Below are 15,445 nucleotides of genomic sequence, written 5' to 3'. Positions count from 1 at the left end.
CTCTCTTTGCACAGCCAGCTCTCTCCCTTCCTGTAATCTCTAGAACACCTTTCCTAACTTCCATGCCTAAAGCAGATTCCTTTCTCATGTTTTCTATCTTGACCCTACATTTGCTGCTTTCACAGAATTACAAGTTTTTAATTTTATATATATTTTTTGAGACAGGGTCTCACTCTGTCACCCAGGATGGAATGCAGTGGTGTGGTCATGGCTCATTGCAGCCTCAACCTCCTGGGTTCAAGATATCCTCTTGCCTCAGCTTCCCAAGTAGCTGGGACTACAGGCATGTGTCACCATGCCGGGATAGCTTTTTAATTTTTTTGTAGAGACAGGGACTCCCTATGTTGCCCAGGCTTGTCTCCTGGGCTCAAGTGATCCTCCCACCTTGGCTTCCCAGGTATGAGTCCTATGGCGAGCCTTACAATGTTTTTTTTTTTTTAAAGGGGCTCTTATTATATAACACATGCTTTATGAGAACAGGACTTACTCTGTCTCATCCACTATCCCTATATATCTATCCCCAAGGCCTGGAACATACTAGTGCTCAAAAATATGGAAATATCTTTAAAGAAGTTGACTGAGTATAGGAAATGTAGGCTCTACAGCAGGCTAGTATAAGAGGTCAGGATTGAGTGACTGAAAAGCTGCAGGCCATAACTACTTACATGAATTCATAGAGAGTATTTACTAAGTGTCCACTACCTGTCAGGTGTTCCAGATACCAGAATCATGTTGACCTGCAAGTTGATATAGTGGGTAAATAAGCACTACCAACAGCATAGTAAATACCAAGGCCAGGAAACACAGGGTGTAATGAAAGCACAAAGAAGTACCCAAACTAGGCTGGGGGGCCTGACACATAAGCTTTCACTTAGTATGGCAGGAGTAAGACTGGCCCAAGAAGAAGGGATAGCATAAACAAGGCCCCAAAGCACAGAGCACTGGTGGATGGGATATGTGTTTTCCAAAACAGTCATTTCCTTGGAATTTTCCTTCTCCTTGGCTTTATCTTCTCTCAAATAGGGCTTCTTCTACATTACCGTAGGCTACACCTACCTAAGGACTGAAAATGTTATCTAGTCATCCCAATTTTCTCCTTCTGTAACATAATCAAAACATCTTACCTTACTTAGATCATGACTAAGTATCAACATCCCAAAATTCAAGCAGTAAACTGGTATATTTCCTGTAAATGCCTCAAAGATGGAGCCTTACTCCTTAAAACTCTCATGTAAAACCAGAATTCTCACACTTCTGTCAAATTGTTCCCACCCTTGCCCAGTCTCCCAACCACAGCAAATGATGCAATTCTTTAAAAGCCAAAAAGTTTAGCAAGAAGTCAAGTCCCCACCCCAATTTTCCTTCTTTTTTTAAACTAACAACAGTCTAACTGGGGTAATGGTTTTTGTCTCTTCCCTTACTCCCACCACCCCAACTACAGACATGGATACATACTCCTTTTAATTCCCATGATCACAGTTCTTGTCTAGATCTCTGATATGCTCAGTTTCCTCATTTTCAACGCTGGCTTAATTAAAAGAAAAAAAAAGTCATCCTCAAGGACCATTTGGTTGCATGGAACAGAAACCAGTCAAACTAGTTTAAATAAAAGAGGGAATTTATTAGAAGAATACAGAGGTTTTTGCAGAGGTTCCAACAGCTGCGAGGGGCAACAGCTAGAATCACGCCTTTCTGAAGGACAGAGTATGCTGTAACCACAAACTTCTAATTCTGGGTTCTGCACCATCAGGAAGAGAATATCCTAGAGGACAGTTCTCCTTGTATACTGCATAAGGGACTAGAATGTGGATTCATTTCTGCTTGCTTTTTGATCCTTATAGTCCTTTATGCTGGCCTCAAACTTGTCAAGCACATGTTGGCAGACACTCATGAGCTCATTCAGGCCTCTCTGAAATGGCTCAACAGCTGGAAGGGTACCTCGAGTCTGAATGCGTAAATTAATTTTGCTCTCTGAAGGATGGGTCGTAGTGTAACCACAAAATTCCACTTCCGGGTTCTTCATGATCATGTAACGTAGAGAATTTCCTAGGGTATGGTCTTCCTCGTGCAATACAAATGTCACACAGTGTCTATCTGTTCCAGCTGCCTGGACCATTTCCAGGGCTGTCTTCCTCTCGCCTTCAGCCATTGAGGTCTTCAATCCAGATATTTTTCTACACACATATTTTTTATAAAAATGAGATCATACTGAATATTGTTTTGTAACTAGCTTTTTTTCATTTACTATATCACATTGCAACGCATTATTATTAATCTACTCCAGCTACATAGAATTATTCGCCTCTCATTCTCCTGCCTCCACAAACTCTATCAATAAATAATTTATTGCCTCCAGTTTTTCCCTGCTCCATCTGACCATCCACACTGGCCACAAGGGGAGTTTTCTTAGAAAAACACAAACTTAAGTGTTCGCAAAAATATTCTTTGGTAGAGTCACAAGCAAGGGATAGGATTAGAATAGGATTGGTCCTGCTAGAGGATGAAAAGGGGGTTGAAAGGCATAAAAATCCCGATTGCTCTAGTATAAAAATAGAGGATACAGATGATCAATGTGCAGGCCCAACTACGGCTTCCATTTTGCAAGAGAAGGAAACTAGGAGAATGGAAGGTCCAGGAGTCAAGCGGGAGGGAGAAAAAGAGCTCAGTGCACAGATGAGTGGCTTTAGGAGCAGACTGTACATAGAAGGAACGTGAGCCGTAGTTACAGGGACAGAGGCACCAGTACCGTCCTCAGGGAGCAGAGGCCCGGGGCGTGATTTTACACGCTGCTGTTCTAACGGGGATGGGCAGTTCGGATACTTAACTCTGGTCTCCCAACTTGTCTTCCCTCCTTAATAGCTAGCGCACCTCTCAGTCTCTCAATTGAAACATTCATGTCTCCTCCCCACCTCTCTCTCCATGATTCTTCTCTGCGCCCCGAGTCAGGCCCCGACTGCCAGGCCGGGCAGCGTGCCCCTCGGCCACCCGTTCCCCTTGGGCGCGGCCCGCTCCGCCCGCCTCCTCCTCGGCCGTTACCTCTCCAGCTCCTGGTCCTCTTCCATCGCTGGGGCGGTTTCCGGATCCTCAGGTGGTGCTGGCGGATCGGGGGTTCTGTCCCATAGCGCGAGGCGTGGAGACGAAGCAGGAAGGAAGGACAGACCGACGGAAGGCGCGGAGGACGGAAGGAGGGAGGAGGAGCCGCAGCGGCGCGGCAGGGCCCAGCCGCGGGGCGGGGCATCAGGCTCCGCCCCCAGGCCCCGCCCCGACGCGGGGTGGGCGGTGGCTCGCGGCCCGGCGGCTCACCTGGGCGACCAGGGGAGGCCACTCACGGCGGGAGGGGCAGGGGGAGGGGCCAGCGCCGCTTTACCCCGAGGCCCAGACAGGCCTGCGGGCGCGCCAGCTCACCTTTCCCCAGGTGATGGCGAAGGAGCGGGGCCTTACCTGCCGCCCCTAAATCACTTCCCTTCCCAGTGGCAAGGGCGAAAGAGGCCCGACTCCCCCACTGGGGCGGTGTTGACCCAGGATGGCCCTTCCTGGGACCCCTGCCCTCCCGGGCCTTCTGTGGGACGACAGGCTTAAGCTCTAGTCGGTCAACACACCTTGAAGAGGGAGGGGGTCACGTGCAAGATGAGTCACAACAGAATACGAGGGTTGAAGGCGGTATTTGTCTCACCGGGGACCTTGCAGTTGCATTCTCAACTGGGTCAAATAAGGGGCAAGAAAGAAATGTCTTTCTCTTTTGGGGTAGTGAGAGTTTGGGAAAAAACTGTTTCCCACCTCATTCTTTCCGTCCTAGGATTCCTTCTACCCCCCAGAGCGCGTCCTCTCCAGCTGTGGACTCCCTTTTCCCTTTACCCGCTGTGGCTCTTCAAACCTCCTCACCTGCGGAACCCGCCCTCACCTTTGTTCCCAGGTGCCCAACCCCCGCCTCGGCAACCTTCGCCACCCAGACTCGCTCTCCGCCCAGCTCCCAGCGTCCCGGCCCCGGCCGCGCTCCCTCAGGTGCGCTTCCTCTCGAATAGGCCCTTCTCCGCTAGCCGCCGGCCCCGACCCTGCCCCACTCCAGCTGTCCAGCTGTCCTGCGCAACTACGTTTCTGCTTCCCTGCGCCACCTGTTCTCCTAGCCTCCCCCCACCCCGCCCCGCGATTCCTCTGGATGTTCACTCCTTCCCGAGCAGTGCCACTCCTGGCGGCGGCCCGGGGTGCGCACAGGCACCTAGCCCCCGGGGCTTCCGCAGGGGAATCAGGCGGGCGGCAGGGACAGCCCGGGGCGGGTGGGGGAGGCGGGCGGCGAGGGCGGAGTGGTCTCACTCTAACCCAGGAGTGACGGGCCCCTTCTGGCCCGCCTCCCGAGCTCTCGGATAGGTGGAGCCGCCCTCTGGTCCGCCCACCTCCCGCCCTGTGCTACCTCCGATTGGCCCGGCTGCGGGTTGGGCCGCTCGGCCTTAGCGCTGGCCCCCGGGAAGGCAGCAGGGGCGGTTGAGAAGTGAAGTCTTGGCCGGAGTTTGCTTCTTGCCAGGAAATCCGCGGTGGAGGCGGCGGCAATTCTCGGCGGAGCGGAGCCGGGCAGGCTCTACCGCTCCCTCAGCGGGCCGCGAAGAACGGGAGCTGGTGCCGGGCAGCGGCGCCAGGAGCCCGTGCGCGGCCCGGGCAGCCGCGCTTTCCCAGTGAGTAACTTTGCCCTGCCCGCCTCGCTGCACGCCCTCTCCCCGGCTGCGGGCAGCCGCCTCAGGTGCGGGCGTCGGCTGGGTGTGGAGGAGCGCCGCGCCCCGGGAGGTGGCCGGAGCGGCGCCGCAGCTCGCCCCGGAGCTTTGGTCGTCCGCGGCTGTCTTCGCTCGCCCGGGCTGCGGGGCTGGCGTGGACTCCGGTGTGGGGCTGGTCGGGGAGGGAGAGTCGGCGCCCGGTGCCCGCCGCCTGTAGGAGCCGTGGAGGCGGGCGGCCTCCGGCTGTTAGCATTTGCTGGTTCCGGCCACCGCGGTGCAGATCTTGGCGTCGTTTGCTTCTTAAGGGAAGGGAGAGGTGGGGTGAGTGTTTAAATTTCCTGTGTGTGTGTGTGGTGTCGGCAATGCGAGTGGCACTAGCTGCCTTTGTCGGATTTTGTTCCTCTGCAAAGGGATAGGGAGAGATCGTTCCCTCCGCCCTAGCCTGTTGCCTGTGAATTCTCACCTTTCTCTTTAGGCTGGAGAGGGTGGGAGATAGATTTGACATATTCCAGTGGGTAATTTAAAAATGCGAATCTTGATTTGGAACCAGTTGCACACAAAGCATCGTTCAGGAAATACATCACTCGCTTTTCAAAGCTTTATGCCACGTTTTAAACAAGGACTTTTGACTCATGTAGTGTTTCTTCTAGTATTTCAGTTTACGTTGAGTTTATGAATCCAGACGTTCGTTTGTGCCAGGAGCTAAAGTACACTTATGCATGGACTTTGCTGTATTTATTATCCTTTTTAAAATCACAGAAATCAGAAACAAAGTTGAGTGAAGAGCGTGGCGGTGCAGGAGGAGGAACACTTGTGAGCTCCAGCTTATTGGAACTGCCTTTAAGAATTTCACATTCTTGCGGCAATAGTACTTACTTGTAAATTGGCCTTCTTCCCAGGACAGATTTTGATATTTCTTTTGCATGTACTTCGATGCAGCACTGATGAAGTTGGATCTCAGTAGATCAATTTTATTTACTTTGCTAGATTTGATTCCCACCCCCACACCTCTTTAGAAAATGGACTTTGGCAGGTAAAGAAGGAAGCGGGAATCTGGTATCCTTTTTGGCTTGTCAAAGCTTTGTTGAGCCATGAATAACAGAGTTTTGGCTTTTTAAGCTTGTCCAAGTCCCACATGTGAGTTTTCCCATGGGGTAAAAGTAGGCCAAATGAGAACCAAAGTAGAATAACATTACTTTTAATTCGGCCCACTTGTGTGTTACATACTCCATATATCTTGTTTCTCTCGTCTTCTCATCAACTTTGACATTTTTTCATTATTTATTCATTTAGCCACTGATAAAGTACCTACTGCATGCCAGTCATTGATGGCAGGGGTTAGTTCTTGCCCAGAAGTTTTCTCATTTGGAAACTGATCCATGCTTTTTTCCCGCTAGTTACCCTGAAGTGATTTGAACTTAGGGAGCATTTCTGCCTGGAGACCTGTAAGAATAGGTGTTACGTAGGCACCTAGCCTTCAGATTGATTTGGGATATCGTACATTGTAGGCACGGAGCACGCAGGCCACTTAAAAATAAATGCATGTATCTTTGGGCTGTTGTATTATGAGCTTTGCATATGGGCTTGTCTGGCCGAAGGACCCAGTGTCCAAGGTGGAAGTAGTAGTCAGGGACATGTATAGTATTCATTTCAGAGCACTTGGCACCTTTTCTTGCTTACATTGGTCACTAAAATATTTACTGAATTGACTTGAACAGAAAAATGAAGGATTTTGTATACCAGATTAAGAAATTTGGACTTTATCCAGTCAGTGATACTGAGCTGCTAATTTTAAGCAGGAGAATGTCATGATAACATTCGCATTCCAGAAAGATATCTGCAGCATCTGGAGGATGGTGGGCTTCCAGATGGGCGGTATTGAGACTAAGTTGGAGGCTGTTATAATGGAGGGGTTAAGTGCTCAGGGATTCTCTATTCAGATTACCTGGGTGGAATCAGGCTCTGTCATACCCTGAAACCTCTTTGTTTCTTAGGTTTTTCATCTCAGAGTTTGGGGGATAGAACTTGAAAAAATATGTATATTACTTAGAATAGTGAGTGCCACATAGTAAGGACTTAGTAAATGCTAGTGTGCTGGTAGTGGAAGGAGAAACGACATGGCGTTTAACACGTATGACTAGGAGGCTGGACCAGGTAAGTGACTAGATAGGCTTAAGGAGGGGAAGGATGAATCCTGGGTTGTTTGATTTCAGGCATTGATTGACTGGGTAAGCTGGCTGTGGAATTAAAACGGGTCAAATTCTAATTCTATTACTTACCCTTGGAATTACTATCCTCACAGAACTTTGATTTCCTAATATTTGGGAAATGATTGTCATACCTGTTCAGTAGGGTTTGAGGAATTACGCATGTAATGCCTTTGGCAGGGTACTTAGCACATTCCAAGTGCTCAGTAAATATTAGTTGTTCCTTTAGATGATGACATTAATGAGCTAGTGGAATGTTGGAGAATATGAGAAGAAGCAGTTAAAAACGATTGATGGTAGAGGTGTGGAAGGGGAGATAAGTTCAGTTTTGGACCAATCTAAGGAGGTGCTAAATGGATGGTTGAGAGATCCATGATGCAGTTGTTGGATAGTTGTGTCTCACAGGAGCTAGGAAAGAATAGAAAAGAAAAAAAAAGAGTTCACAGAAAGCCTTTATGGGTGTGGTAAGCTTTATAGGAGATTTAGAGGAAGGGGAGGGTGAAGGGGTTCACAGTGGAGCAATGTCAGAAGTGTTGACATTGAATATTAGGCATTTCTGTCCTTAAAATACATTTTGGCCACCATCAAAGAAAGAAGGACTCCAGGCTCTTGTAATCTGGTTGGCTCTTCAGCCTTCTCCCCCTCTTCTTTCTTTCCTTTCTGATTGCCACCCCAAAATTCAAATATCTTTAAATTGTATTATGAAGAACTATTTAACTTCTCCTCCTGCTTACAGGGCCATCGTTCACAGGCCCATCTTCCTCCATCCAAATGCTTCTAGGTTTTTAAAAAAGAATCACAGGTCTCATTTCATAGGTTCTCCTCTGTTTAGGAAGCAGTGTTGGTTGAAAAAGTTATATATATGTATCGTGCACATAGAATTTGAAGACTGGGGCAGGCCTACCTAAATTGAGCCTGTTGGAGGGCCTGAGAGTTTTACAAAACACATCCCTTTTAGCTTTCCTGGCATGTGTTTCTTTTCCTCAGAAAATACAAAGCAGTAGGAAAATCTGTGGTTAATAAGTTGTTTTGTTTGGTTGGATTCAGAAAAGGTGGCTATTTTGTGTATTAGCCTTCTGAGAGGTTACTAAGAGGAATTTTTTGACCAGCCGCAGTGGCTCACGCTTGTAATTCTAGCACTTTGGGAGGCCGAGGCGGGCGGATCATGAGGTCAGGAGTTCGAGACCAGCCTGGCCAATACAGTGAAACCCCGTCTCTACTAAAAATACAAAAATTAGCTGGGTGTGGTGGCAGGTGCCTGTAATCCCAGCTAGTCAAGGGGCTGAGGTGGGAGAAATCGCTTGAACCCAGGAGGTAGAGGTTGCAGTAAGCCGAGATTGTGCCACTGTGCTCCAGCCTGGGTGACAGAGCTAGACTCAGTCTCAAAAAAAAAAAAAAAAAAAAAAAAGGAATTTTTTTAACAAGTAAGTGCTCATGACATTACAATAATAAATTGTCCTCTAGTTGATATGCTTTTAAAGAAGCAGGTGTTATAGGTTCTATCCTTTAGAATGTATGCTTCCTAGAGCTGGGATCCTATCTGTTTTGCTAACTGCAGAATCCCTAAGTACTTAAGCAAATATTAATGTATTGTAAACCAAAAATAAAATTCTAAGTTCCCCCTTCTCCCCAGCCATCTGAATGGACTTCCTCCTCAGCCAGGGGTCTTTTAAAATTTAACCTGAGAGACAGTTTCAGGTCATGATTGGGAAGTGGGGATCGGACATGACTTGTTATGCCTTTCTGACGTTAACATTAACATAGACTTTAAGTCCGGTAAGAAGCATTTTACTACAGCCTATTGAAGCCTACTACCTGAAGGCTTCCTCTGAAAGTAAGAACTTGGGTCTCCAGAATCCTTTGTCTTAACCCAGACATTCCTTTCTGTTGATCTCAGGGCTTTAGACAAACTCAACCAATTGTCAACCAGAAAATAATTTAAATTTACCTATGGCTTGGAATGCCACTCCCCCCACCCCACCCCCACGCCATGCAATTGTCCCACCTTTCTGGACCAAACCAATGTATTTCTTAAAATTTTTTTGATTGATGTCTCATGCCTCCCTAAAATGTGTAAAACCAAGCTGCACCCCCACCACCTCGGGCACGTGTTCTCAGGACCTCCTGAGATCTGTGTCATGGGCCATGGTCACTCATATTTGGCTCAGAATAAATCTCTTCAAATATGTTGCAGAGTGTGACTCTTTTTGTTGACAGCATGTGTTAATGAACACATTGCATCCAAATTGGCTTTGATCTGGCTTGGCTCATAGACTTCTCCAAATCTTTGAAACAGTCATTGGTCAGAGGAAAAGCGAAAGAGAATTGATCCAGTGAGGAAGCTTGAAGTGTTTCATGTTCTTATAGGAAGATACAGGAACTGTAACATTGATGGCTTATGATTAAACTATTTTATAGAGAGATAGCTGTGTTCAGAGGTTAACTGACAATAGCCACGTCATAAATTTGTCCTCTCTTGGTTATTTGTAAAACACCAGGGCAGAGCCTCTGAAGTCTTGATGAAGATAGCTGGAAAGATAGGAACAGAAGTGTTGTGAAGGATAGGATGCAAGCATAGTTTATATGTTTAATCTTTCCAGCCTGGAGATTGAGAAATGATAAATTTGACAGTCACTTTCCCTCAGTGGAGAAATTATGCAGGGAAAAATTATTTTTTCTTAAAAAATAGGCTGAGCAGCAGAAATGAGGAATAGAAAATAGGCAATAGACAAGTAACATTCTATAAAACAATTATTGTGTGTCCACTTTAAAAACATACCACCTTCATATGTAAAACAAATGAGGGTTTACTTTTTTTTTCTTGAAAAGTAATCTTAGAATTATTTTAAATAACAGATTGCTCTAAAGTATGTAATAGGGGCCAGTGTAAAAAGTGTTGATAGCCAAGTTTCCAGGGCCTATATCTTATGTAAAATAAGATGTGTTTGGCTATAGTAAAGCTTCTGTGATGTTGTGAAATATATGTTTGGTCTTTATCCCTGTTTTCTGGCATACAACTCTCAAATTCCTTGGAATCTGCAAAGTGCTAAGTGTCTTTGTATGCTGATGAGTTGACTAAATGGCTGGCAGCCCCTAGGTAGCTTCAAGATGGGCCCTGGTCACTGGAAAGACTGGAGTAGAGGGTTAGGACTGTCAGCCCCACCACCAACCTCCAGGGAGGGCAGAGGAGCTGAAGGGGAAGCTGATCACCAATGGCCAATGATTTTCACCAGCCATACCTATGTTATGAAGTCCTCATAAAAGGCCCAAGAGGACAGGGTTCAGAGAGCTTCTGGATAGCTGATCACGCGGAGGTTCCCGGAGGGTAACACGCCCCGGGAGGGCATGGATGCTCCGCACCCCTTCCCATACCTCGCCCTGCGTATCTCATCTGTATCCTTTGTAATATCTTTTATAATAAACTGGTAACCTAAGTAAGTGTATCCTTGAGTTCTGTGAACTGCTCTAGCAAGTTAATTAAACCCAAAGAGGGGTTATGGGAACCCCAAATTGAGGCCAGTCAGAATTTCCTGAGGCCTGCACTTGCGACTGGTGTCTGGTGGAGAGGGGAGCAGTCTTGGAGACTGAGCCGGCAGCTTCGGGATCTGAGGCTATCTCCAGGTAGATAGTGTCAGAACTGAATTGAATTAGAGGACACCCCACTGGTGTCCACTGCTTTGTGTATCAGGTGTGGGGGAAAACCCACATTTGGACATAGAAGTATTTTGTATTGATGACTATTGTGTTGAATAAGAGAACAGAAAAAACACTTTTGACTGTGTTTTTATTTCCTCTCAGTTTCCAAAGCTCTGTTTGGCTATTAGTTTGTTTTATAGATAAAAAGTAAGGTAAGTCTGGAAAATATTTATACCTGCCACCCCCTTCCCCATTGGGATTTCGGCTGTTAATCTTAAAGACTTAATTGTTTGTGAGAACCCTTATCATTTAGACCAATAAATAATTACTGAACACGTAAATTGGAGACCTTTACTTAAATCTTATTTCAGTATTGTGGCTTTTTCTTCTGTAGCTGCCCAGTGGGTTCTTCCTGCCTACTGCCCGGATAGAGCCAATTTATCAAGGCGGGGGCATTGCAATAAACAGTTTTTGCACACATAGATCTTGCTAAACAGAAGACTGGAATTTTATTATTACCCAAATCAGCCTACCTGAGCATTTGGGGGCTATTTTCAAAGGTAGTCTGGGGGAAGGGGTGGGGGTGGCTAGTCAGTGGGTGCTTGCTGCTGATTGGTTGGGGGCACAATCATAGTGGTGTGGGAAATGGTCCTCTTATGCTCTGAGTGGCTTCTGGGTGAGGCCACCGGAGTGGTCAGTGGGTCTAACCAAAAAACCTGAACAGGTATCTCAAAAGGCCAATCTTAGGTTCTCCAGTAGTGACGTTATCTGCAGGAGTAATTGGGAACGTTGCATATCTTATCTGTGACCTCTGGAATAGTGGCTGGCAATTGTTTATGTCTACACCTTAGCTGAATTCAGGTTCCTCAGTTGCCTAGTTTGGTGGTCCCTCATTAGCTTTACAAAGGCGGTTGAATTTTGGGGCGGGCTGTTACCATTTAAACTATAAACTAAATGTCTCCCAAAATTAGCTTGGTTTTAGCCCAGGAATAATTAAGGACAGCTTGAAAGCCAAAGGCAAGAGGAGAATTGGCTAAGATCTCCCCACTGCTGTAGTTTTTTCACTGATATAATTTTTGCAAAGGCAGTTTTACTTCTATGTGATTTTTAACATTTGAACTTTGACTTTCAGTTTAGTTGTATTTAACAAGTACCTAAGAAGTGCTGGGCTTGGATGGCATATAAAAGATTGTCTCTGCCCTTGTAGAATTTAAATTCTTAAAAGACATTTTCATTCGAGGAGTTAATCATTTGTAGCCGAGTGACCTTTGCTACCACTATTTTTTTGTTTTTTGTTTTCTGTTTTTTTTTGAGACAGAGTCTTGCTCTGTCACCCAGGCTGGAGTGCAGTGGCGCAATCTCTGCTCACGGCAACCTCCACCTCCCAGGTTCAAGCGATTCTCCTGCCTCAGCCTCCCGAGTAGCTGGGATTACAAGCACCTGCCACCACACCCGGATAATTTTTGTATTTGTAGTAGAGATGGTGTTTCATCATGTTGGCCTGGTGTCAAACTCTTTACCTCAGGTGATTTGCCCATCTCGGCCTCCCAGAGTGCTGGGATTACAGGCATGAGCCACCAAGCCCAGCCTGCTTCCACTGTATCTTAACATTCATTTGGCACCTTGTCATTTCCCTAAACTTTCCATGTTAGAAAGCTTAAACTTACATATCCTGTAGTTGGACCTCAGTCTCTTCTCCTGTCTTTCCAGCTTTCTCAATACCCACACTTTCTATTAGAGTGTCCCCTCCCCTCACAGCAACAGTGTGCCAGTCCTTCTGTTCCACCTTACCCTCCCCTCCCTGCTGCAGGGACACCTTTTGGCCTTGCAGAGCGTCTCTATCCAGTTAGGAAGCCCATGGTTAAACACCTGGAATATGCTTCCCACTGGCACCTTTGCCTCCCTTGAACTTGTCTTTTGTGCTGTACCTGCCAGATAACGCCCCTGTTCAGATTAACTCTGCTTCTGTCTCCCCATTGCTTTAGTATCACCCATTAAATGGCTGGTCCTCAATGCAGTAAATGCCCCTCAACCCCCTGCCCCCATACCCCTCAGTCAGTTTGTAAATGTTTAGTCCCTACTGAGTGCTCTGACACTGAGCTAAGAATGCTGTGGTATCCTCATGGAGTTTACAATCTAGAGGCAATTCAAGATAATATTCTGGATATATTGGGTTAAATAAAATACTAAAAATAATTCGACCAGGCATGGTGACTCACTTTGGGAGGCCAAGGCAACAGAATCGCTCAAGCCTAGGATTTTGAGCCTAGCCTGGGCAACATGGCGAAACCTGTCTCTACAAAAAAAATTCGCCAGGTGTGGTGGCATGTGCCTGTGACCCCAGCTACTGGGGAGGCTAAGGTGGGAGGATCACCTGAGCCCAGGAGGTTGAGGCTGCAGTGAGCTGTGATTGTGCCACTGTACTCCAGCCTGGGCAACAAGAGAGAGGCCCTGTCTCAAAATAGTAATTCATTCACTTGTTTCTTTTTATTTTTTAAACATAGCTACTGGCACATTTGAAATGACACCTGTGGCTCACGTGATCTTTCTGTTGGATGGTGCTGGCACAGGGTATTGTCTGGGTTATGAGAAGGGGAACTGCCGTAGTCTCTGCCGAGTGGGGTATCACTGAAGACTTCCCGAGGAAGTTGTCCTTAAACAGATATCTGGCTGAGTGGGTATTACACAGGTAAACCCTCAGAGGAGGCAGTCAGCGATGGATGGCACTTTGAGGGAGGGGGAGGAGGTGGATGAGAGCGAGCTGGGACCGTGGCAGGGGCTGAGGCCAGGGAGGTAGGCCATGGCCTGATCATATGAGTCTTGTTAACCCCAATGAGGGTTTTGTTCTTCATCGCTCATGATTTATTCCGAAATCTCATCATTACAAACCCTTTTATCCAACTCCACCTCTTCTATATAGTCTGCAGATAATCTGGTTATTTCATGGAGGAAATGAGATGATCTGTGATTTCTCTAGAATTTTTCTGTCTCTCCCTTTCCAAATGTTACCTACTTAAGTCTCAGATCTGTTTTTCCGCATGTGCCTGTTACCTCTTCAAGTCTCCTTCAGGTGTGGCTTCATCAGTTAGCTCCCTTCTTTTCTATGTTTAATCTCTTTCTCCCTGCTTTCTTTTTTACACCAACCTACAAATATGCCCCAATCTTTAACCTTATAAAACAAACACAGTCCCATTGACCCCCATTCCCCTCTAATTATTGTTCTTAAAGCATAACATTTTTTAAATTCAATATTTTAAAGCAGTATGTTCAGAATATATTATGTCATCAATATAAAATTATTAATGTGATTTGACATTCTGTTTTCCCATATTAAGTACTGAAATCTGGTGAAATGGTTTGCACTTAACAGTATATCTCAGTTTGGATGCTGAATTTTCAGTGGTTGAAGTAAAAGAAATTCTACCAAAATAATGAATATTTAACAGAATAATATTTTACGTTGCTTCAGCTTTTTGTCTTTATTGTGGCAAACACATAAAATTTACTATCTTAACTATTTTTAAGTGTACACTGTTAAATATATTCACATTACAGTGCAACAGATCTCCAAAACTTTTTCATCTTATGAAACTGAAGCTCTGTACCCATTAAACAACTTCCCATTTCCTCCTCTCCCCAGCCCCTGGTAACCACTCTTCTACATTCTAGAATTTGAGTACTTTAGATACCACATGTAAATGAAATCATACAGTATATGTCTTTTTTTGTGTGACTTATTTCATGCAGGATGATGATCTCAGGGTTCATCCATGTTGTAGCACGTGACAGAATTTCCTTGGGCATAGTGCTGCCATAAGCATGAGTGTACAGATGTCTCTTTGAGACCCTGCTTTGAAATCTTTTGGATGTATACCCAGAAGTGGAATTATTAGGTTATATGGTAGTCGAACTTTTTGAGGAACCTCCTACTATTTTTCATTTCATTGCGGTTGCACTGTTTTACAATCTCACCATCAGTGCAAAAGGATTCCAGTTTCTCTACGTGCTCGATGTTCTCACCAACACTTGCTCTTTTCTAATAGTAGCCATATTAATGGGTATGAGGTGATATCTCGTGGTTTTGATTTGCGTTTTTCTGGGATTAGTGATGTTGAACTTCTTATGTGCTCGTTGGCCATTTCTGTATCATTTTTGGAGAAATGTCAGTTCACGTTCTTGACCCATTTTTTTATTCTTACTGTTGTTGAGATGTAGGAGTTCCTCACATATTCTGGATATTAACCCCTTATCGGATATGATTTGCAAATATTTTCTCCTTTTCATTCTGTTGATGTGTCCTTTGATGTGCAAAAGTTTTTAATTTTAATGTAGTCCCATTTGTCTATTTTTGCCTGTGCTTTTAGTGTCGTATCCAAGAAATCCTTGCCAAATCCAGTGTCATGAAGCTTTTCCCATATGTTTTCTTCTAGGAGTTTTATAGTTTGAAGTTTTATATTTAGGTTTTTAGTCCATTTGGAGGTAATTTTGTATATGGTGTGAGATAAGGTTCCAAACAAAATATTCTGTATGTATTGCTGAGACCCTGCTTATAGCAAAGAGAGGGAAAGGTCTGAAATATATGGAATAATTTTAAATTGGGGGATTTATGTCAGTTATTGGGCTAGAATACAGTTCTCAGCTTCATCGTATATTCTAGTGTGAATTTCTCTGTTGTTTTTATTTCTTATAGTTGCAAGATACCAATTTGGAAACAGTCGGTAGTCTGGGTTTAGCTGAAGCTGAAATATAAAATTGGTGGGGAGGGCCGGGCGCGGTGGCTCATGCCTGTAATCCCCGCACTTTGGGAGGCCGAGGCGGGCGGATCACGAGGTCAGGAGATCGAGACCATCCAGGCGAACACGGTGAAACCCCGTCTCTACTGAAAATAGAAAAAAAATT

The 15,445-nt window shown here is 45.5% G+C and overlaps 3 protein-coding genes across 4 annotated transcripts in view; 1 reads left to right on the top strand and 2 right to left on the bottom strand.

The window, feature by feature from the left end:
• Nucleotides 1–4,297, bottom strand: part of LOC112610731 (protein POLR1D) — a 46,500-nt gene extending 42,203 nt beyond the window's left edge. Inside the window, exon 1 of one of the 2 annotated variants that reach the window (XM_025364184.1) lies at nt 3,902–4,297. Coding sequence is in view for 1 of the 2 variants with exons in the window: in XM_025364183.1 (XP_025219968.1) it covers nt 3,037–3,062 (26 nt within the window). In the remaining variant the exon portion in view is untranslated. Of the gene's footprint in view, nt 1–3,036; nt 3,262–3,901 lie in introns of those variants that run through there. The other variant, XM_025364183.1, reaches the window with a different exon arrangement.
• LOC112610730 (DNA-directed RNA polymerases I and III subunit RPAC2) lies at nt 1,598–3,579 on the bottom strand. Its single transcript, XM_025364182.1, has 2 exons — nt 3,037–3,579; nt 1,598–2,174 (listed from the first exon to the last, which is right to left on the bottom strand). Exons 1-2 carry the CDS (start codon nt 3,060–3,062, stop codon nt 1,799–1,801), a joined length of 402 nt encoding a protein of 133 aa, XP_025219967.1. The 5' UTR covers nt 3,063–3,579; the 3' UTR covers nt 1,598–1,798.
• Nucleotides 4,298–4,463: 166 nt separating the features above from the next.
• Nucleotides 4,464–15,445, top strand: part of LNX2 (ligand of numb-protein X 2) — a 76,502-nt gene continuing 65,520 nt past the window's right edge. Inside the window, exon 1 of the mRNA XM_025364181.1 lies at nt 4,464–4,667. The gene's annotated coding sequence lies outside the window, so the exon portion shown is untranslated. The remainder of the gene's footprint in view (nt 4,668–15,445) is intronic.

The sequence above is a fragment of the Theropithecus gelada genome, chromosome 17, assembly GCF_003255815.1.
Source record: "Theropithecus gelada isolate Dixy chromosome 17, Tgel_1.0, whole genome shotgun sequence".
NCBI classification, from domain to species: Eukaryota; Metazoa; Chordata; class Mammalia; order Primates; family Cercopithecidae; genus Theropithecus; species Theropithecus gelada.
Note: the sequence above shows the minus strand (reverse complement) of the source record. Positions and strands in the feature narration are given on the sequence as shown.